The 21,824-nt window shown below is 31.9% G+C and overlaps 1 protein-coding gene across 3 annotated transcripts in view; it reads left to right on the plus strand.

The window, feature by feature from the left end:
* The window catches only part of LOC135845372 (mitogen-activated protein kinase kinase kinase kinase 4-like), a 62,052-nt gene extending 40,844 nt beyond the window's left edge, over window positions 1-21,208 (plus strand). The window contains exons 2-9 of one of the 3 annotated variants that reach the window (XR_010558741.1): window positions 18,142-18,350; window positions 18,462-18,566; window positions 18,675-18,907; window positions 19,379-19,610; window positions 19,695-19,819; window positions 19,911-20,076; window positions 20,427-20,491; window positions 20,644-20,737. Coding sequence is in view for 1 of the 3 variants with exons in the window: in XM_065363878.1 (XP_065219950.1) it covers window positions 18,517-18,566; window positions 18,675-18,907; window positions 19,379-19,610; window positions 19,695-19,819; window positions 19,911-20,076; window positions 20,644-20,737; window positions 20,831-20,977 (1,047 nt within the window). In the remaining 2 variants the exon portion in view is untranslated. Of the gene's footprint in view, window positions 1-18,141; window positions 18,351-18,461; window positions 18,567-18,674; window positions 18,908-19,378; window positions 19,611-19,694; window positions 19,820-19,910; window positions 20,077-20,426; window positions 20,492-20,643; window positions 20,738-20,830 lie in introns of those variants that run through there. The other 2 variants (XM_065363878.1, XR_010558740.1) reach the window with 2 other exon arrangements.
* The last annotated feature ends 616 nt before the right edge of the window (window positions 21,209-21,824 follow it).

Below are 21,824 nucleotides of genomic sequence, written 5' to 3' on the forward strand. Positions count from 1 at the left end.
TTCCCGAAGAAAAAATTGATGTGCCAATTTTTTCCTTTTTCAAACTGCTATTTGCCCGGTCTATGTACTTGGAAAGTATTTTTTTCAAACTTTTAAAAATGTTAGTGGTGGAAAATCTGACTTTTCAGTTTTCACATCAAAATTATTGATGTTTTCCTTCTTGAAACTACTTAATAAATTTTAAAAAGCGTTTGCCCTCGTTTTGCTAGGGCCAATTTGATGCCCTTCTTTTCACTTATAATCTCAAGAAACCATTGATAAAATTTACAAAAAAAATTGAGGTCAGAAAAACCGAATTCTTACATTGAAATTGATATTGTTCTACTTTTCAAATCACGGATATTCCAAAACTTTTGCCCTCGCTTCGCTCGGGCCATTCAAGATGCTGCAACTTCTACAACGTACTTAGATATTGAGAGTATGAAATTAAACAGAAAAATTCCAGAAATACTCATAATAGGTAGGTACTCAAAGTGTAAGAAAAACGCAGATTTTTCATCTTTCCTGAACAGAACCACGCTTTGCGTCAATTTGGTTCTGTTCTGCAGAGTTACCTATAGATTCAAGAAACCTACTACTCGAATGATTGAATTTGAAAAGTGCTGAGATTAGAAAAACAGTACTTCTTCTTATCTCTATAGCGAGACTGCGATACATTAACCACGTTACAAAAGCACTAGGTAAGTACCATTCGTTAAAGTGGGAAACACGTCCAAAATTTTACCCGTCCTTTTAGTAAGAAAAAATTGGTAAGTAACTATTCCATTTCCCCAGGCATCTGAATCATAATCTTTTCATATTTTGCTTACCTACCTGTCAAACCTTTGGAGTAATAAGGTTACATCTCAAAAAAAAATTGATTTTGACATTTTTGCATTTTTGGGGCTTGAATGACCTCCCTCAACCAAAAATAACACTTTGAGTTGGGTACATTATCTAGAGCATGTAAAAAACGCAAATGACCTAACTCAAAATCCCAACAACATTGCAAGCTTTTGAGCAAATTTTGTATACTAAAAAAAATAGAGAAAAATTATATTTTATATAAAAATTAATAAAAATGACGTAAAAATGCTTATTCCTGAAAAATTCCGAGAAAATGCACTAAAATCATAAACTTGACTTGAAAATTCATAAATTTGACTTGAAAATTATGAAAAATGAGAACAGTTGCCCAAAATTATGAGAAAGTTGGCAAAACTGACAAAAAAATGAAAAAAAAACCGTAAAAATTGTTGAAATACGAGTACAGTTGAAACATTCTAAAGTTGTAGAAAAAATACCTCTCCAAGCAACATTGAAACTCTGTCAAATGTTGCGAAAATGGCCAAAATTTCTCTGAAAACTCAAATTAAAAATTGTCGAATATGTTTAAAAAGTTGTTAAAAAATGAATAAAATTAAAAAAAATTATAAAAGTGAGGAAAAAATAAGATGACATTTCAAAGAAATTAAAAAGCATTTAAATTTAGAATAAAATTGATCAAATGGTGCTGAAATTCCATAAATTCGTGTAAAAGTTACACAAAATGGACATAACTGATCAAAACGATCAAAAATTGAAATAATTAGTCTAATTGTACAAAAAAACTGCTCATAATTTAGCAAAAATTACCTAAAGTTGTAGAATATCGTTAAAACTGTACAAGAAGTGCCAAAAACTGTTGAAAAAAATAGCTAAATTTGATTTTTTTAAAATCTTGAAAAAATCTTAAAACAGGCAAAATGATGTAAAAATTCTGTAAAATGTTGTACCTGAAATTTTCAAAAATATATATAGGTATTCGGAAAGTTGCATAAGAAAGCAACGTAAAATGGCGAAAAAAATTGGTATAAAAATGGTACTATGTGAAATTCATTAAAACGCTACAGAGTTGAACAAATTTGGCACAAAATCATCTACAATAATATAAACTAGTGAAAAAGTTTGTTAAAAGTTGAAAATAAGTATTGGAAAAATTGAGTAGATTTGTATGTAATTCAGTAACAACTGTGTACATAGAAATAAAAATTAGGTAATGAAAAAAATGCTGAAATTATATGAAATGTGGCAAAAGGTGCACAAAATGATCACAAAATGGTTTAAAAGTAAAACATTGATAGAGTGAGGTTAATAATAATCGGAGATAGAGGAAATTAATTTAATTCCTCTCTTAGGTGATTTTGCCAATAATTATTCCCTAGGGAGGGAATAATTACCTTGTCCGAATATAGCTCAAAAGGGAGAGAAAGTGATTAATTATTAGTCCACTCTACTCATAAAATCATAAAATATTAATAAATCAACACCATCATAAATTATTTGATTTATTACTATTAATTACGATGATAAAAATACACGTAAGGATTAATTAATATAAAATAATTGTAGAATTATTTTATAATCGATAAAGGCCTCAACCTCCGCGTTGTTATAGAGAAAATCGTAATATAATTAAATCTACGTTTAATTAGTACTACTTGACGTGCTGTTATATTTAATTTAAATAGACTCGATGTGTTACATCCCTCAAACATATTATTATTTAACTAATAAGTTTATTTCACAACTTACGACACTGTGCTGATTTTCTGCCTCTCCTGTGATCCACTCGTACTAAGATCGGCGACAGAATTGGGTTATGTAATTACATATTTCCCGAATGGATCCGATTCGAAGAAATAACCGTGATATATATGATCAATTTTAATTGAACTGATTTATTAATTCACATTATTGAACAAATTATCCACAATGATAGTGGTCAAAATCGGGACTGTGGGACAAAGGTTTTAAGGCCTTCGCTGCCTATTATACTGTTTGTTGACGAGGAACCAACCATCGCGAATAGCCGAATCCAAGTGAGGATCGTGGCTGGAAATCCGATGCTCGTACCCTCGAGATTCTCCCTCAATCTACGAGCTACCGGATCAATAAATATCTTTTCCCCTCTTTACATATTTTTCATATAGTTCTCACGTTGCCATACTTACAGTATACGTAAATCTCAAGTATACATCAATATACCTACATATTGTCGGATGTTACTGGTTACTGGGTGATAATAATGATTACGGAAACTATGATAGCTAGAAAGCTCAAATTTGAGATGTGGAAAGATTTTTGTAACAGGTCATCAGGAAAAATCTAAAAAGTTCGAAATGTCAATTAGGAAAGCTTCTGGAGCAATTTAAAGCTCAAAAAAGCTCAATAATTATTAAAAATTTATCATTTGGTAACACTGAAGCAAACAACTTTATGGAGAATGCTTAGCAATGAGAAATGCATCACATTATCGCTTCCTTCCTGAAGCTCAATAATTATTAAAAATTTATCACTTGGTAACACTGCAGCAAAAAATTTAATATGACAAATGCTTAGCAAACAATTTCTTCTTCATACCTAAATAAACTTTTTGAAAAATTAATAATGCAAATGAGTAAACGCTCAGTTCGTGTTAAGAGTAAAATTCCAGTATATATTGAGATTCTGCGTCAATCTATGCAATTTCCGTCAAACTCCAAGACCACTTTGTCAAGAAACATTTACAACGTGCCGAAGACATCAAAAATAACGCTTTATGGCACTTTGCTACTTTATGAAGCCCATTCAATCGCAAGAAGTTTTTTCCCTTTCGAGTTTTTCACAATCAAGGTAAGATCACGTATTGACTTTTTGCCCATTTCCCCCAGAACCTCCCATAGGGGGTAAAAATTCAAAAAAGTGTTTTGTTCTTGCGACACATGAAATAGTATGTTTTTTGTAACGCTGAATACAAATATGACGTCAGATTTTCGATGATTGGCCCACATCCATGGCCTACAACAATTTTTTTTGACTTTTACCAATTGGGGTAGGTTCTGGGAGCCATGGGTGAGGTCATTGTGAAAAAATAAAGCTGTATTGTGTTCAGCAACATTATAAACATAGTTTCTTTCATTTTTTTTTAAAAATGAATTTTGGTACAATTTTGATATGATTTTTTCCTTTTTTTTTCAATCTTTTAGATACCTACCTACATGTAGAGATTTGCTCCGTGAATAGCGAATATACATATACATGCATATGAATTTGATTTTTACGCACCCAAAAGCATTGAAACTGATTTGAAAACTATTCATAAAGTTCTGGAAGAAGTAAACATCCATAAGCAGGATATTTCACTGGATTATTTAACTGCACTGTGTAAAAATCCTATTTCAACTTCACCTAAATTTGTTTAATGACTGTTGGTGTACAAAACAGTTAAGACACAAAAAAATTGCACTGTTTGAAAAATAATATTATTTAACTTGACTGAAATTAATTAGTATCACTATTGGCATAGAAATTAAGACGTTAATTTGAAAAATTATTTTTCAACTTAAACTAAATTAATTAGAATGGCTCTTAGCATAGGAATAAAAAATGCAATTGCAAGTGATGAAGAACTGGCTGATGAACACATTAATTTATTTTTTGAACTTTTTATTCGGCATACACCCTTCAATCCTCAAAATGTATTATTTTATCAGATACCATCATTATCAACCTGTTTTGGCAGATGATATTGAAATTTTATATGATGGAAATATTGGAAAAGATAAAATTGGACACTATATTTGCATCAAATATAACAGTGAAGAGAAAATGGTTTTGGTTTATGATAGTCTAAATCACAAAGTTTTAAGCAAAAAAATTAATGATATAATTGAAAAATTATACCCCGAAAAAAATGAAGTAATTTTCAAAAATGTGGTTTGTCAACCAGATTACAGATCATGTGGTATCTTTGCAATTGCATTTGCTACATCTTTAGCTCTCAATCATGACCCTGAAAATGTAAACTATATGACCAATGACCAAAACTCTTCAATTAATATGCGCCTCCATTATTAATTAGCATGTTAGAAAATGATGTTTTATTGCCATTTCCAACAACGCCACTCTTGATGAATCGTCGGGGAAGACCAAAAAAAACAAAACTGGGACGACCTACAACTTTTACTTCCACTGAAAGGGTAGCCCAACATCGTAAAAGTAGTGCCAAATATAAAAAAGAACACCCAGAAAAACACAAAAAGGAAGTTGCTGCCTACCAGAAGACATACCCAGAAAAAGTTAACAAAAGAGTCTCTAAAAATCAAAATGAACATCCAGGAAAGCATCCAGACACGACCCTCTTCATTTAACAGGCCGGAACCGCGAAATCTGGCAACAATGTTATCAGGCCCAAATCACGCCAAAGATAACATGCGTTTAAATGGGCCTGATACAATTTTAAACTGTTTTTCGTTAAATAATATTTTTGACAGCGATTTTATGAAAATTTTGTTGTATAAGATCGAAAGAGAATAACATTTGCAATCGAATGGTGTACTCATTGTTGAATTTTAGTCAATTTACTATTAATCAACTCGGAATGAGTGTAAAATGATTGTTGGGTGTCCTCTTATTATCACTAATTGCACCGAATATTTTCATTCAAATTATATAAAACTATATATCATTGGAAAGAGGATAAAAAACGCTATATTTTGAACAATACGAGTTTCAAGTAATCTGTCATAGTTTTGAGAAAATCTTCGATTGAAAATTTGAATTCAATTATTTCAAATACTGTAACAAGTGACTCAACACTTATAGAGCTCAAAAGGTAGCATTTTTTATGCTCTTTCCAACGATATATAGATTTGTATAATTTACATGAAAATAATTGCTACAATCAGCGATAATAGCGGACCTTCAACAATTGTTGTACACATTTTCCCTACTTATAAGCTTACTTACGAAGTGAAATTCATAAGTACATATACCATTCGATAGAATAATTAATTTTCTTTCGACCATGCTAAAGAAAATTTTAGTTAGATGTACCCCATAAAAAGAAATTAACGAAAAACGTAAAAAATGTACATTTCGCCATAACAACAATGCGTTATCTGGGCCTGATAATCGTAAAAATGCGGCGTTGCCGTTAGCAGCGGTTCTGGCCTGTTAAATGAAGAGGGTCGTGATCCAGAAGATGTATCTGAATATCAAAAAGCCCATAAAAAAGAAGCAGCTGAAAAAGTAGCAAAACATCAATTAAAAAAAACTGGCATTTCAAGTTTGGGTAAAATTTCTGTTAGCAAATTGCAAAATTTAAAACTGGGAGAAAATTTATGTATTTGCAGAATTTATGGTGCAAAGTTTTTCAAGGAAGAAATGATGAGAAAAGAGTGGTGTTGTGGGCAAGGAAAGTATCACTTGGGAAACTTACCACCTTTAGTAGGAGATTTTTACAACAAAAAAGAATTTTTGGATTCAGCTAGAAAATACAACAATTTGTTTGCATTTTCATCTTTAGGTGTGAGTGGTGAGTTTCTCAAGGATTTCAGATCTGGACCATCATTGGTCAAAATACAAGGTAGGACATATCATCTGCTTTGTAATTTGAATACTGATGGTCCAATTAATAATGTAGTTTTATACATTGATGATGGTTCAATGAGATTGAAGAAAGCAGATGACCTTAAAATAGATAGAAGAATTTTTGAATCGATTCAAAAATATTTAAATGTTGTCTCTCCAGTTGTTCCTTTGTTAAGAAAATTAGCTGACTGTCCAGCAGAAAAAGCTCGCATTGTTTTCGAAGAGACTTCTAGAAGTACTCATGGTCCAGTTTTAGGTGACAAACCAAAAATACCAGAATTGGCTGGAATTCTGAAATTTGATGATTCTTCTGAGCCTAGACAGGTTGTGATATGGAAAAAAGGAGAAACCAAACCCAGTTCTGTTTCAATTTTTAGTCCTGTGTATGAAAGCTTGCAGTATCCACTTTTATTCCCACATGGTACTTCTGGGTGGTTTCCTGGCTTATTTGGTCCTAAAAATTATAAAATTTCCCAAACAAAATATTATAGGCAACAATTACTCTCAGACTATGATGACCATTTCACTGGGTTTAAAAGGCTTTCACAGGAGTATTTTGTAGATATGTGGTCCAGGGCAGAAGAAGAGAAATTATTGTGGGTGAAACGAGAACAGGCTAAATTAATGCGAATGGCTACTAGAGATGAATTTGATGAAACAGTGGTGGGCCAAAATTGTATTCCCATAGGTAGAGTTTACTTGCCAAATAGTTTTACTAATAGCCCTCGCAACATGCAAATCAAATACATGGATGCAATGGCTATTGTAACTAGATTAGGCCGCCCTTCTTTTTTCATCACTATGACCTGTAATCCAAAATGGCCAGAGGTAACGACAAATTTGAGAAAATTTGAGAAATCAACTGATCGCCCAGATTTGTGTGATAGAGTGTTTCAGTTAAAAAAAAATCAACTACTCCAAATTCTAGAGTCAGGAGAACTGCTTGGCAAAATGACATCACTTCTATATGTAATAGAATTTCAAAAAAGAGGACTTCCTCACACACACATAGCTGTTCGTGTAGAGGGTGGAGGTCAAATTGATCCAAAAATCTATATATTAATAGTATGACCGAATTCTTATGACACTGAGATCTCAGCAACGGCTGAACCGATTTTGCTCAGTGACCTCTCAAAAAAAAGGTTTTGACCCGTAGATGTGCAGGTTTTAATCAAAAGTTTGAAAAGTTGCACCAAAAAGCTCAAAAAAGCTCAAAAAATGATTTTAGCCTATACATATCACATTCGATGTATACATAGTAGTACGTATATTATACCTTGAAAGAGCATTGAAAAAAGTCAAATGTTGAAGAAAAAAGTTTACAAAAAAGTTTGGCCTTAAGCTCAAAAAAGCTCAATAATTGATTTTTAGCCTATACCTAACGCATTCGACGTATACACAGTAGTACGTTTATTATACCTTGAAAGAGCATCAAAAGAAGTCAAATGTTGAAGAAAAAAGTTCACAAAAAAGTTGTGCCATAAAGCTCAAAAAAGCTCAATATTCATCAAAAAGCTTATTAGTAAGACCAAATTCTTTTGACTGCAAGATCTTAACAATGGCTGAACCGATTTTGCTCAGTGACCTCTCAAAAAATAACTTTTGAAACGTACGTATGCAGGTTTTCATCAAAAGTTCTGAAAGTTGCACCATAAAGCTCAAAAAAGCTCAATAATTGATTTTTGCCTATATGTAGCGCATTTGATGTATACAGAGAAATACGTATATTATACCTTGAAAGAACACCAAAAGAAGTCAAAAGTCAATGAAAAAAGCTTACAAAAAAGCTCAATAATTGATTTTAACCAATGACCGGATTCTTATGACGCTGAGATCTCAGCAACGGCTGAACCGATTTTGCTCAGTGATCTCTCAAAAACTAGGTTTTGAACCATACATGTGCAGGTTTTTATCAAAAGTTCCAAAAGTTGAACCGTAAAGCTCAAAAAAGCTCAATAATTGATTTTCACCTATATGTAGCGAATTTGACATATACATAGAAGTACGTATATTATACCTTGAAAAAGCAACAAAAGAAGTCAAATGTTGAAGAAAAAAGTTTACAAAAAAGTTGCGCCATAAAGCTCAAGAAAGCTCAATAATTGATTTTTGCCTATACTTAGCGTATTTGATGTATACAGAGAAGTAAGTACATATGTTATACCTTGAAAGAGCATCAAAAGTAGTGGAATGTTGAAGAAAAAACTTCACAAAAATAGTTGCACTGAAAAGCTCAAAAAAGCTCAATATTCGTCAAAAAGCTCATAGTATGACCAAATTCTTTTGACTCTGAGATCTCAGCAACAGCTGAACTGATTTTGCTCAGTGACCTCTCAAAAAATAGCTTTTGAATCGTAGATGTGCACTGTGCAGGTTTTTATCAAAAGTTCTAAAAGTTGCACTGTAAAGCTCAAAAAAGCTCAATAATTGATTTTCACCTATACGCAGCGCATTCGACATATACAGAGAAGTACGTATATTATACCTTGAAAGAGCACCAAAAAAAGTCCAATGTCGAAGAAAAAAGTTTGCGAAAAAGTTGCGCCGTAAGCTCGAAAAAGCTCAGTAATTGATTTTAACATTTTTAACCTGTATACAGCGCATTCGACATGTACAAAGAAGTACGTATATTATATCTTGAAAGAGCATCAAAAGAAATGGAATGTTGAAGAAAAAAGTTAACAAAAATAACTGTGCTGTAAAGCTCAAAAAAGCTCAACATTCGTCAAAAAGTTTTGAAGGGAGCTTTGAGCCTAAACCTTTGTACCTATATTTCTTCAACCTTTAAAATCAATCGATTGTATGTAGTTTCAATCACCATCGTAAAAAGCTTAAAAAGCTGACGTTGGTACACATTTTCAACCTTTGAAATCGATTGATCGCAGTTTCATTCAACATGGAACTTTTCTTTTGTGAGGGGGGGGGGTGAAAAATAAGGTAACCTTTGAAATCAATCGATTGTATGTAGTTTCAATCTCCATCATATAAAGCTGACGTTGGTACACTTTTTCAACCTTTGAAATCAATCAATTATTGTAGTTTCATTCCAAATGGAACTTGGGGGGGGGAGTGAAAAATAAAGTTTGAAATTGATCAATTATATGCATTTTCAATCTCCATCGTAAAAAGCTGACGTAGGTATGATTAAACAGGGTGTCTAACGGTCCTTCTGGGTCAGTAAAAGTCCTTCTTTTTGCCTATTGGTCCTTCTTTCTTCCGAATTTTCTAATAATTCTGTCATTTAATAAAAATGAGAAATGGTGTTCTTTTACGTCTCAAATGGTATCAATTTTTCACAGCTTTCGCTTAGGCTAGATCATTTTTCTTTTCTTTTCTTTTCTCTGACCAAAATTAAAGGGTAAAAAAATATGACTCCTCAAATCAAAAATAATGCTGTTTTACTACTCAGGAATTGTGAATTTTTGAAAGCTTTTGCTCTCGCTTTGCTCGGGCATTTACTCATATTTTTAACTATGATGACTACCTTACTTATAAAATTTTCTGAAAACTTTCACAGCTTTCACCCTCGCTTCGCTCGGTCAGATTGCAATTCTGCTACAACAATTTTCAAACATTTCCTAAAATGGAAAAGTCAACTCGAGAAATTCCAAAAACATAATCTAATCAATGCAAAATTCAAATAAATTTTTTATTCGACATTTTTGTTTCCAACTTCCCTTTTTAAAAAATGGTTCGAACCACATCTGGCTAATTAGTTGGAAAAAATCTTGGCGTGGAAAGGGGGGAGTTTAGAGTAAAAAATTGGGAAAATATGGAAAATCTAGCGACAAAAATTGGAACAATGTCCATCGTTTCGTCACGCCTCCGAAAATGTTTTGTGTGGAAAGTTTTTGGCTCACCTCTTTTTTATTATTATTACATTAAACAAATTTTTAGTGACTTTTTTGATTACTTTTTGGTTACTGGTAGTCATTAGACAAGAAATTTATCAGGTCTATTTGAATATTATTAATTTTTTTGTTTCTTTTAAAAATTATAAATTTTCGTAGTTTTTTTGGCAATTTTGTAAAAATGAATGAGGGAGGGGGGGGGTCAGTAGGTGCATTTTTAAATTTAAAAATGTCCTTCCAAAAGGTCCTTCCAAGGTCCTTCTTTTTAGTTTTCAGATTTTGTTGAACACCCTGTTGAAGTAATTCTAAAAAGTATGTAATTTACAATTGTAGTTTGGAACTTTCTTTTGTGGGGGGATGAAAAATAAGGATTTTCAACCTTTTAAATCGATAGATTTTATTTTCATTCGACATGGAAATTTCCTTTTGGGGGGGGGGCTGCTGGAAAATAAGGAGGGTATGGTTAAAGTTTGAAATTGATCAATTATATGTACATATTTTCAATCTCCATCATGAAAAGCTGACGTTGGTACACTTTTTCAACCTTTGAAATTTATTGATTGTAGTTTCATTTGACATGGAACTTTTTTGTGGGTGAGGGGGGGGGAGATGAAAAATAAGGTAGGTATGATTAAAATAATTCTTGAATAAAATCAACAACAACTAATCAGTATAGATCAATATTTACAACAAAACCGCAATAATAAATTCAAATCAGTAAAATGCAAACCTAATCACCGTAGATCGCTGCAAAACCGGGATAAATATCACCCCCTCTCCCTTGAGTATTAATTTTCATTTCACCCCTCGAGTTAGTTGAAAACGACATTTTTTGGAAATCGTTTGATTTTTAAAATAAAAATAAAAATAGATGTGTTAACAGATATTTCTGTCGTGATTTTTTTTTTTACTATTGTCGTTCAATTTTTTATTTTTCGTGGACATTTTTTATCTGTCGTGCAAATATATGATTGTGGTTCAATTTTTTTTGTGTCGTTCAATTTCTTTTTTGGTCGGGCAATTCTTTTATTTGTCGGGCCTGTCGTTTAGACCACCTATTCTGTTGTAACGATAAATCATACCCTATTTATTTTAATTTTTAAATATTAAAAATTATTTTAATTAAAAAGTTACTATGAAATAATTACTTTTAATTTTATTGAATGAACCAAAAGCTGTGATACAACTATACCGTAACATATTCTTACATCGTTCCTTCCAATTCTATCTTCCCTCATTCTGACATTGAATCCGTTCAAACGTAGCGCATTTATGCGCGTTGTTAACGGGTTGCTAGTTATTGATGAATTTGTTAGGGCTGATTTTCCAGTTGATGATGAAGATTTATGCGATTTAGTGATAAAGCATATGATCCATAGCCCATGTGGTTCTAATAATATGAAAACTCCATGTTATGATCCGTCTACCAACAAATGTTCAAAAAAGTTTCCAAAGCCTTTTAATCAACATACTTACATAGATGATTTTGGTTATGTTCATTATAAAAGATCGGAAGGAGTGACAATGAAAAAAATAACAGGGATATTGACACAAGATGGATTGTACCATATAATCCAAAGTTGCTAAAGTTGTTTAACTGCCATATTAATGTTGAAATTGCTTCATCAGTAAAAGTTGTGAAATATTTATTCAAGTATATTCATAAAGGCCCTGATAAAGCCAAAGTGGCAGTAACAAATAAAGAAAATATTGATGAAATTGAAGAATACGTCAGCTTAAGATACATTAGTGCTTCGGAAGCTATATGGAGAATTCTTGAATTTGATATGTCTGGGCGTACACCTGCTGTAAACTCTCTGCCCCTTCATCTTCCAAATAAGGATATCATCATATTTGAACCAGGGAAAGAAATTGAAACCCAAAAAAAATCAATATCAAAATTATGTTTGTACTTTTTGAGGCCTAAAAATGAAGAAATGTCAGAACTCACATATCTTGATTTTTATGAAAATTTTATAGTCCATACAACAGAACCAAAATCAGAAAGTATTGCTTTAGGATCAAAAAGGCATTGGATAACAAGGCGTAAAAGGGGCGAGTGTGTAGCTAGACTACATTGGATATCACCATCCCTTGGTGAATTATTCTATTTGAGGCTACTCCTATCAAGGTTTCCAGCTTATGATTTTGAAGAACTAAGAACTGTGAATAATGAAGTGTTTGAGTCTTTTCAAGAAGCAGCAGAAGCTAGAGGATTAATTGATAAGAATGAAAACTTTATTGCAACTATGCAAGAAGCAATAGGTTTCATGGTTGGACATGGTTTGAGACAATTGTTTGTTTGCTTGATAGTAGTAGGTGCACCTGCTAAAATTTTATGGGAGGCCTTCAATAAGCAACTTGCAGAAGATTTCTTATCCAAACCAAACTGCCCTCACCCAGATGGACTAAATAAAACTCTTCTAGAAATTGATTGTAAGTCAAGGTTGCATGGTAAATCATGTGCAGATGTGGGATTACCAGAACCAAGTTCAACAAATACAGAGGTAGATCGTGAATTATTGAAATGGGATACAAAGGTGTGTGAAGAAATGGTGAATGAGTGGTTACCAAAACTAACAAGTGAACAGGTGAGAGTATTTGATGAACTTTGCACAAATTTTTCTTCTAATAGTTCTCAAAGAGTTTTCTTCTTAGATGGACCTGGGGGGAGTGGTAAAACAACTTTGATTAAAGTGATTTCTGCTTTTTATAGATCTAAAAAAAAACATTGTTCTCTGTACAGCTTCAACTGGAGTTGCTGCACTCAACTATGAAGGAGGTGTTACTGCTCATTCCATGTTTAAACTTCCTTTAGATCTTGATAAAGATAAATATTGTTCTTTATCCTCAACAAGCCAGAGAGCTAACCTTTTGAGGTCATCTACCCTTTTGATATGGGATGAAGCATCAATGGCTCGAAAAGAACATATAGAAACTTTAAATCGAACTTTGCAGGACTTTATGGGAAATCATCAAATTTTTGGGGGGAAACTAGTTTTATTTGCTGGGGATTTTCGTCAAATTCCTCCAGTTATTAAGTATGGGACAAGGCAGGATGTAATCTTTGCTTCAATGAAAAGTTCATATTTATGGCCTAAAATTAAAATACTTCATTTAACACAGTCTCAGAGATCAATTGCAGATTTAGAATACTCCAGTTATATTATGAAGGTAGGTGATGATGCTATTCAAGGAGCAAGATATGATGCAAGTACTGAAGAAAGCTCAGTAAAATTTATTTCATTATTATATGTAGACACAGTGGATACTTTAGATGAATTAATTGAATGGGTATTTCCAAAACATATCTTGAAAAATCATATGCAATGTTTACATAGAGCTATACTTTCTGGAACAAATTCAAATATTGATCAAATTAATGAGTTGGTATTGAATGAATTGCCAGGATCTGTGGTTGAAGTCTTCAGTTCAGATTCATTAAAAATATCAGATGATCCTAAAAAAGATTCTAATGAAACTCATTTTTATAATGACTTGCTTAATATATTTTCAGAACCAGGAGTACCTAATCACAAATTGTCTCTAAAAGTTGGATGCCAATGTTTGATAATGAGAAATTTGAGCTTTGATGATGGATTAGTGAATGGTAGTAAAGTATACATTGATAGAATAGGGAAGTATACAATAGAAGCAAGTCTGTTTGATGAAAAATTGAAAAGTTTCCGTACTGTCTGCATACCCCGTATTCCTTTCATCTTTACTGCTGGGCCTAATGGTATGGAGATAGTTCGGAAACAATTTCCACTTAGATTATCTTATGGTCTAACTATAAACAAATCTCAGGGACAGACTTTAGATATGGTAGGGGTAGACCTAAGAAGTGATGTATTTTGTCATGTTCAGTTGTATGTGGCTTTAAGTAGGGTTCGCTCTAGAGCCACAGTCAAAGCATTAGTTCCAAGTCATTGCTGCTTCAATGGAGAGCCACATACTGTAAATATTGTGTATAAAAGTTTACTCAGTTAGTTCATCTTTGTGCTTGAAATTGGCGGGGAATTCATTCTGCAGATAATAAACATTTTTCTTTGCCTGTAGTTTTGTTCAAGGGTACACTTTCTGTTGTTTTTTGTAATCTTATGATTTATTTTTTTAATAATGTATTATTGTGCTTCAAATTAGTGAGAAATTCATTCTGGTAATACTTCCATACTTATGTTGTTTTATGATCTAACTACAAACAAATCTTAGGGGCAACCCAAGTAGACCCAAGAAGTGATATGTTTTGACATGGTTAGTTGTATCTGGCTTTGAATAGGGTTTGTTCTGGATCAACAAAAAGGCATTAGTTCCAATTCATCGCTGCTTAAATGGAGAGCCATATTATGATGTAAATATTGTATATAAAAATTAGATCAATTAGATCATCTTTGTCCCTCAAATAGGGAGAAAATACATTATACAGATATTGAACATTTTTCTTTGTCTGTGATTTTGTTCAAGGGTAAACTTAGTGTTGTTTTTTGTAATTTTGTGATTTTTTTGTGTAAATAATGTATTCTTGTGCTAAAAACTATATGATTTTCTTTGCATGTGGTTTCACTCGATGATACACTTTTAATTATTTTGTTTAGTTTTCTTAAATGATTTTATTCAGTTATGTAAATAATGTATTCTTATGCTTAAAATTGGTTTGAAATTCATTCAGCTAACAATAAATGATTTTCTTTGCCTGTGATATCCTATAAGGATTCAATTCTACATTTTGTTTTGCTTGTGTGTTTTTATTTAAATTACTTAGTAAGTCATTAACATCCGGTAAATAAAGTAGGTTTTTTAAATTAACATTATGCATTTAAAACAAATTTATTATTCATGGGAGGTTTGGGGAGGATTTGGTCAACTTATATTTCTTAGCCTTAGGGGGGGTTGGGCCGCGAAGCGGCCAGGGGGCGAAGCCCCCTAGTTTATCATATAAGGTGCACTGGGGGAAGTTGGAATTCGGGGTAAGTTAGAAAACTTGCTCTAGCGCCTAGAGGTTTATATCTGGCGAAGTGCCACTAAAGGTGACTTGAGGGTACTACTCCTACTTCATCACGGCATAAAAATGTTCGCAATTCAGTTTCATTTTAGAGGTCTTTGGTTCAATTGTATTTTGTTGTTGTTTTGAACTTATTTTGAATTTGGTCTAAAATACAGACTTTCTATTTCTTAGTTTTTCTCATATAGCGGACGAACCGTGCGTCCTAGTGAAAATCTGATGAGAGTGTTCTCAAAGAGAATTAAATTCTCTACAATTTTGTTTCTATGCAATTTTGCTAGGACGCTTGGTTTGTGATCTACACCTCTGCAAAGTTTAGCCACTTCTGACTTCCCCCAATTGGGGTAAGTCAGGACAGTTTATATTTTATTCCACTGAGCGAAAGCTACTGTGTCAATCACGCCAAATTTTTACCATAGGTTAAGAACCCTTATGGGAACATACATAATAAATTTGATCCATATTGGTTCATTAGAAGGGGAGTAACAGCTGGTCAAAGTTGAAATTGCGAAAAATCATTCTGACTTGCCCCGGTGCACCTTACCTATACTACGTGAATAATACGCGCATACGTACGAAGGGATTAATTTAATTATCGCCAAGGCGATCAGGGCATATTTCCTCATATCAACATTGAAAATGAATAAAAATGAGAGAAAGTAGCCTTATTAATTGTTTTTGAAAAATATGCTCAAAATTTCGAAAAAATGATCTAACATTGCAGAATATTGTCAAATTTTTGTAATAAACTGCCAAAAATATTTAGAAAAACAGCCTAATTTTATTGGAAAAAAAAACTTGAAACGGGCAAAATGATGCTGAAATTTTGTAAAATATTGTACAAATTAAGAACAAAAAATATTTCCCAATTTGCAAAAAATTGCAATAAAATAACCAAAAAAAAAAAAAAATACCAAAAGAATGATAAAATTCGTTAAATATGTGGTTAGGAATCAAAAATTTCACAAAATTTCCTATAAAATTACCAAAAATTGGAAAAATTTGTTCAAAATTGAGTAAAATGTAAAACTTTACGAAATACCTGAAAAATTTAAAAATGGAGGGAAAAAATCTATGAAAAAATGCCGAAGTTGAGTAAACAAAATATGACAAAATTTGCACAAAATTAATACAAAACTGATTCAAAAAATTGAAAAATGAACAAAAATGACAAAAAATGTTAATGAACTTTTGCCAAACGAACACTTTCTTTGAAAGTTGTGCAAAAAATGACGCGAAAATCAAAAAAAAGTTATAAAAAACATAAAACTCCGTAGAAATTTTACAAAATTGAAAAAAAAAAACAAAAAAAGTAGAAAATAAGAAAAACAGTAAGAAATATATCGTCAAAATGATGCCCACAAAAATTATGAAACCTTATTCAAAATGTTCATAGAATTTTCTGTTTGCCCAAGATTGTAGCTAAATTGCTAAATTTTCCTTTTTTAATAATGTTGAAATTTTTTTGAATCTTCCAAAAATGTCAGAATATTCTCCAAAGGAGGAGTTGTGATAAGGCCATTTTTGGCCCCTCCCCATTTTGATCCTATCCCTTTGAACCCCTCTAAAAAGCTTTTTGCAGTTTATTAGTATCTGAATGACCTCCATCCTACCAAATTTTGAGCTCAATAAAAGAATTTACATTTGAAACACGCTAGCAAGTGATCGATAATTTTTCGAATGATTTTTCTGGTAACTTTAAAAATTGAGCTATTTTGGGTCAAATTCTGAGATTTAACTCTTCGAAAAGACGTTAAAATCACGTTTTCATGATTTCAACATGGGTAGTAAAAATCTCAGACTTTGACCCAAAATAGCTCAATTTTTAAAGTTACCAGAAAAATCATTCGAAAAATTATCGATCACTTGCTAGCGTGTTTCAAATGTAAATTCTTCAATTTAATTGAAAAACTATGCACAAACGCCTTTTTTAGGGGTGCCTAAAATGGGGGGGGGCTCTAAAAAAAAGGGTTAAAAATTACGAATATATACGGGGAGCTTAATTCAACTTTTTCATCTAAATAATCGAACATATACCTCAAAACATTATGTTTGGCGCAAATCTCAGGTTTCTAGTTTTCCAGGGGTTCCCAAAATATCGAAATTGCGAAAAATTGGAGAATTGGATTTTTGAGTACCAGCGAAAAATTTTATTGAGCTCAAAATTTGGTAGGATGGAGCTCTTTCAGATACTAATAAGAGCTGCAAAAAGCTTTTTAGAAGGGTTCATAAGGGGTAGGATCAAAATTTTGTTTCCAAAATTTTCAAAAAATTGAACCCCCCCCCTCAATTTCTGCCCCTCGAGGGTTGAAAGTAAGAAAATAACCTCACATGACATTTATCTGATTCAAAATATATTTTACGCTAAAAAAGTTTTTGAAAATAATACTCAGTGGTTCTTAAAATTATGGAGCCCAAAAAATGGTCATTTTGCGTTAACTAACCACGGATTCGTATTTCGGACATTTATTACAACATTTTTAGAGTGGTCGACTTGAAAACTAGGTGGGGCAAAAAATGGCCCTATCGCAACTCCTCCTTTGGCTGTCGTGAAAATGATAGCAAAATGAAGCAGAAAGATCTCATCGATAAGATTTCCCAAAAGTAATTTAAAAAGTAAAAAATTGGCCAGTTTAATTGAAAATAGTTGAAAACGAAATTTCCAATGAAGGGGCTAAAATCAAGAATTGAGAGCTGGGTGCGTAATAAAATTAAATTGAAAACGAAAATTTTATATTTTTTTCAATAAAATGTCAGAAATAAATAACAATGGTAAAATAATTTTTTTTTCCAATTTTTCAACAAAAAAGTTATCTACTTAAAGAATTTGAGAAAAAAATACTGAATAAATAATTTAAAATGTTTCCAAATAATATAAATATATCTTTTTAAAATTTGATGTATTTTCGATTTCAGATCCCTTTAGAAATATTTCCGTCGTCGAGTTTTCAAAATTCAAAGAAACTCAAACGATCAGTAAGCGGTGCATTAGGTCGAAATAAGGAAGTAGCTGCGGTTTCATCTGTAGATGAAAATTGGCTACTCAGCAGAAGCGTGCCAAATTTATTTCATAATTCATACACTCGAATCGTTGGAGTGATACGAGTCCATCTTCTGGCGATCAGGTAAAAAAAAATCGATAATTTCCTCAAATTATAATTACTTACTTTCACGTTTTTTTTTTTTTGTTTTTTTCAAATAATAAAATTATTAATACCATTTTTCTCTGTTGATAGGATGATGATCCAGCATGTTCCATGGGGAAACCTCCTTCTTTTTCATATTTAGCTAATGGCGGCCATATTATGTTTACCAGAGTATAAAAATACCAAACAACAAAGGTACCCACCTATATTATAACTATAGCAATAGAATTGAATTTCTAATTTAATAAGAATATATATTGTCATTTTACTTATACTCACGCGTACCTATTTTTTTCTTCGCAGAGAACGAAAAGTTCCGAATTTAACTCAGATGTCAAAATCATGCGAAGACCTGACAAGGCATCAAGTTGAAAAATCCAACCATATGAGCAACATGTCATCGAGCCCAAATCCTAGCAGTAGCAGTAATAGCAATAGGACGAAGTCGAGTCGTAAATTTACCTTCCAAAGTACAATTAGACAAATCGAAAGGAAAAGGATAGCGGAAAAATTATCAAAAGAAGCTGAAGAGAAAGGTAAACATGTCAAATCTGAAGAAAAAAAACAGGATTATGGAATAGGGAACGCCTGTCAGTCTTGAAATTAGGCAAACATTCGAACATCGTTCATCGACTTATAAAATTTCAACGATCTTGAAACTTTTTTTTCCTTCATTATATTTTTCTTATGATGAAATGAAAAAAATTCCTCCATATTAAAAAAATAAATAAATAAATAAATAATCCCTATATTTGAAAAACTTTAGGATTGATTTTTTGGAAATTTTCATCTCTCCTTTTCGTCTTTTCTCATGGAAAATAACTCTGAAATCATTTTTTTTTTTTTTTAATAGGCTGGCAACTATTTCAACTTCCTAAAGTAATCATTCTATTTTTGACGAGTTTTAAAAAAATTAAAATTATAAATTGCAATTTTTCATCCTCTGTCCTCGAAATTAATAAACGTACAGTTCACATTCTCAAACGATGTAATATATTTTTTTGCAGAAAGAAGAAGACTGCACGAATTAGAAGCAATGAAAAAAGTCGAAGAAGAATTTCAACGTAAAAGAGAACGAGAAAAGGCTGACATTAGGCATCAATTACGATTATACAATTTAACAGAAGGTGGCAGAGAACAACCTGATGGCGCTGTTATTCCTCCCTCACCTCCCGGTACACAAATTTTATCCGAGTACCGGCAACCTCGAAGGGATTACAGGGATTATACCCCAATGAGGTAAGTTCTCATCAGCATCGTTGCATAAAATCATCGTAATATTATGACCGATAATTCTTTATTTATTAATAACAATGATCGTAGATCGGATTTGGACTCGATATCTCATTCGGATCCTGGAATCAAAAAAGAAACCGTACATCCGGAAGTTGTTTATAAAATGCCTAAAAATGCTCAAGTCTACGTTACTCCGCATCATTCTAATTCTGGTAACTTAAAATCTACCTATTTTACTCCTTTAGTTTGAATTTTTTACAATAATATTGAGTAATTCTGTCAACGAATAATTTATTCCTATAGGTAATGGAAGTTATCATTCGCGGGTCGACTCTCCTAAATCATTATCTACAGATAATTATAGGAAAGATTTTGCTCAAGGTGCCTTACCACGTTCGGTAGCTAGCTCGGATTCCGAATTATCTCAGCCTAATACCAGGCCTACTTCACGAACGAAACAACGAAGCAGGTAGGTGCACTTTTCCTATATTTTGATTTGTAAACAACGAGTCAAATAGGTACTTAACTTTTAACTTCATATTTTATACCTTAACGTGCTAATTAAACTAATTAATTTTAAATTATATAAGCACGATCGAATGATCGAAATTAATACTGTTACTCTAACTACGAAAATAAGGACCTTATAATATCCAACATTGTACATAAATAAATCTAATAACTAATATGAAACCGTAACTCGTTAACTTTTTACTTCAAATCGACAATTTAATTACCTAACTGGAATAAAAAATTTGAAGAAAATTGCATGATACTTATTACTAACTGGTTTGCTATTATTTTGCTGTCTAACTGCAGGTTTTAGAAGTGGAAGCGATGTTTTAACTTATCTAGTCACACAGCAACAATAACAAGTACGAAAGGTGTGTATCTAAATTTGGTTTTCGGTTACTTATTGTTGTTTTTTAAATTTTAATTACCTAATTGCATTAATTCAAGTCTAATTTTCTTCGTCTTGTGGTTCGTTTTCAAGTAAATTTTCCCTTTTTTTGAAATGAAATATTTTAATGTTTAGGTCCCAAAGCCCAGAACTCGATGACGAAGCAAACGAACCAGAAGACTACGATATTTCAACGATTGAAAGCCCCATCATCGATAGTTCTTTAAACGTAAGTTTTTTTCATCTTCATCGCGATGTTCGTTTTTAATTAACCACTTTAAAATGATTGTTGTTTGTATTGTTCTTTTGTTTTCTACAATAGAGAAAAGAATCGTTGAAAAATTCGCAGCATAATATTAAAGAATCGGTGCATAACAAAATAACACCTCAGCCGTATAATCGTAATAAAACCTATAAGCCGGTTTTATTCAAACCATTCAGTGATAAAATTGCTCAAGTTACTTCGTAAATTAGTTCTTAAATGTGCGTTATTTTAAAAACTAGTCGTTCATGTGTACATATTAGGCTATAAATCGCGAACATATTACCTATATTATTTTTTTTTTATGTAATCAATTCGCTATAGAGGTCTATATGATTGAACAGTGAACAGTTTGCATTGTCATCTTGGTATTTTTTTTTTTTACATGTTTTATTTCGATAGTGCAATATTTAAGAATAAATAATACGTACCTGTTCATGAAGTATTTAATTCTTTTTTTGTATGTACATTTCTTCTTTTTTTTCGCTGTTATTTGTTATATTTTCTAACTTACATACGTTGAAATAGCGTTATAATTTGGATAAATAAAAAATGTTTAGTATTCTTGCAGATGATCTGCGATATTATTTTGTTAATTGAGAAGTTTTCGATTGTAAAATCAATATAAGTAGGTACGTTGACGATTTTAAAATTAGCCTTTCTCCAGGAATCCTTGAAAAAAATTGTCAAAAATTGTTCATATCTAGGCTATCAAAAACATTAGGTACCTACATGAATTATTGAAAAATTGACTCAAAATCTTTAAAAATTTCTTTCAAAATCAACAGATAATTAATCCTGTTCTCGAAATTTTAATATGAACAGTTCAGAAGTGTAGGTAAAATAAGAATTTGAAAAAATATGACCAAAAAATTAGAATTGAAGTTTATCATCTCTTTTTTCTCCTCTTCCTTCCCATCTCTCAACATCATCATAGGCTTCGATCTTCGCTTTTTGACTTTTGAACTGTTCCAGAAAAGGCTTCGAATGATTTAAGAATGCATGGGGGTAAATTCTTTCAATAAAATAAAAGAAGGAAACCGTGAAAAATATT

Source organism: Planococcus citri, chromosome 4 (genome assembly GCF_950023065.1).
Source record: "Planococcus citri chromosome 4, ihPlaCitr1.1, whole genome shotgun sequence".
Taxonomy (NCBI): Eukaryota; Metazoa; Arthropoda; class Insecta; order Hemiptera; family Pseudococcidae; genus Planococcus; species Planococcus citri.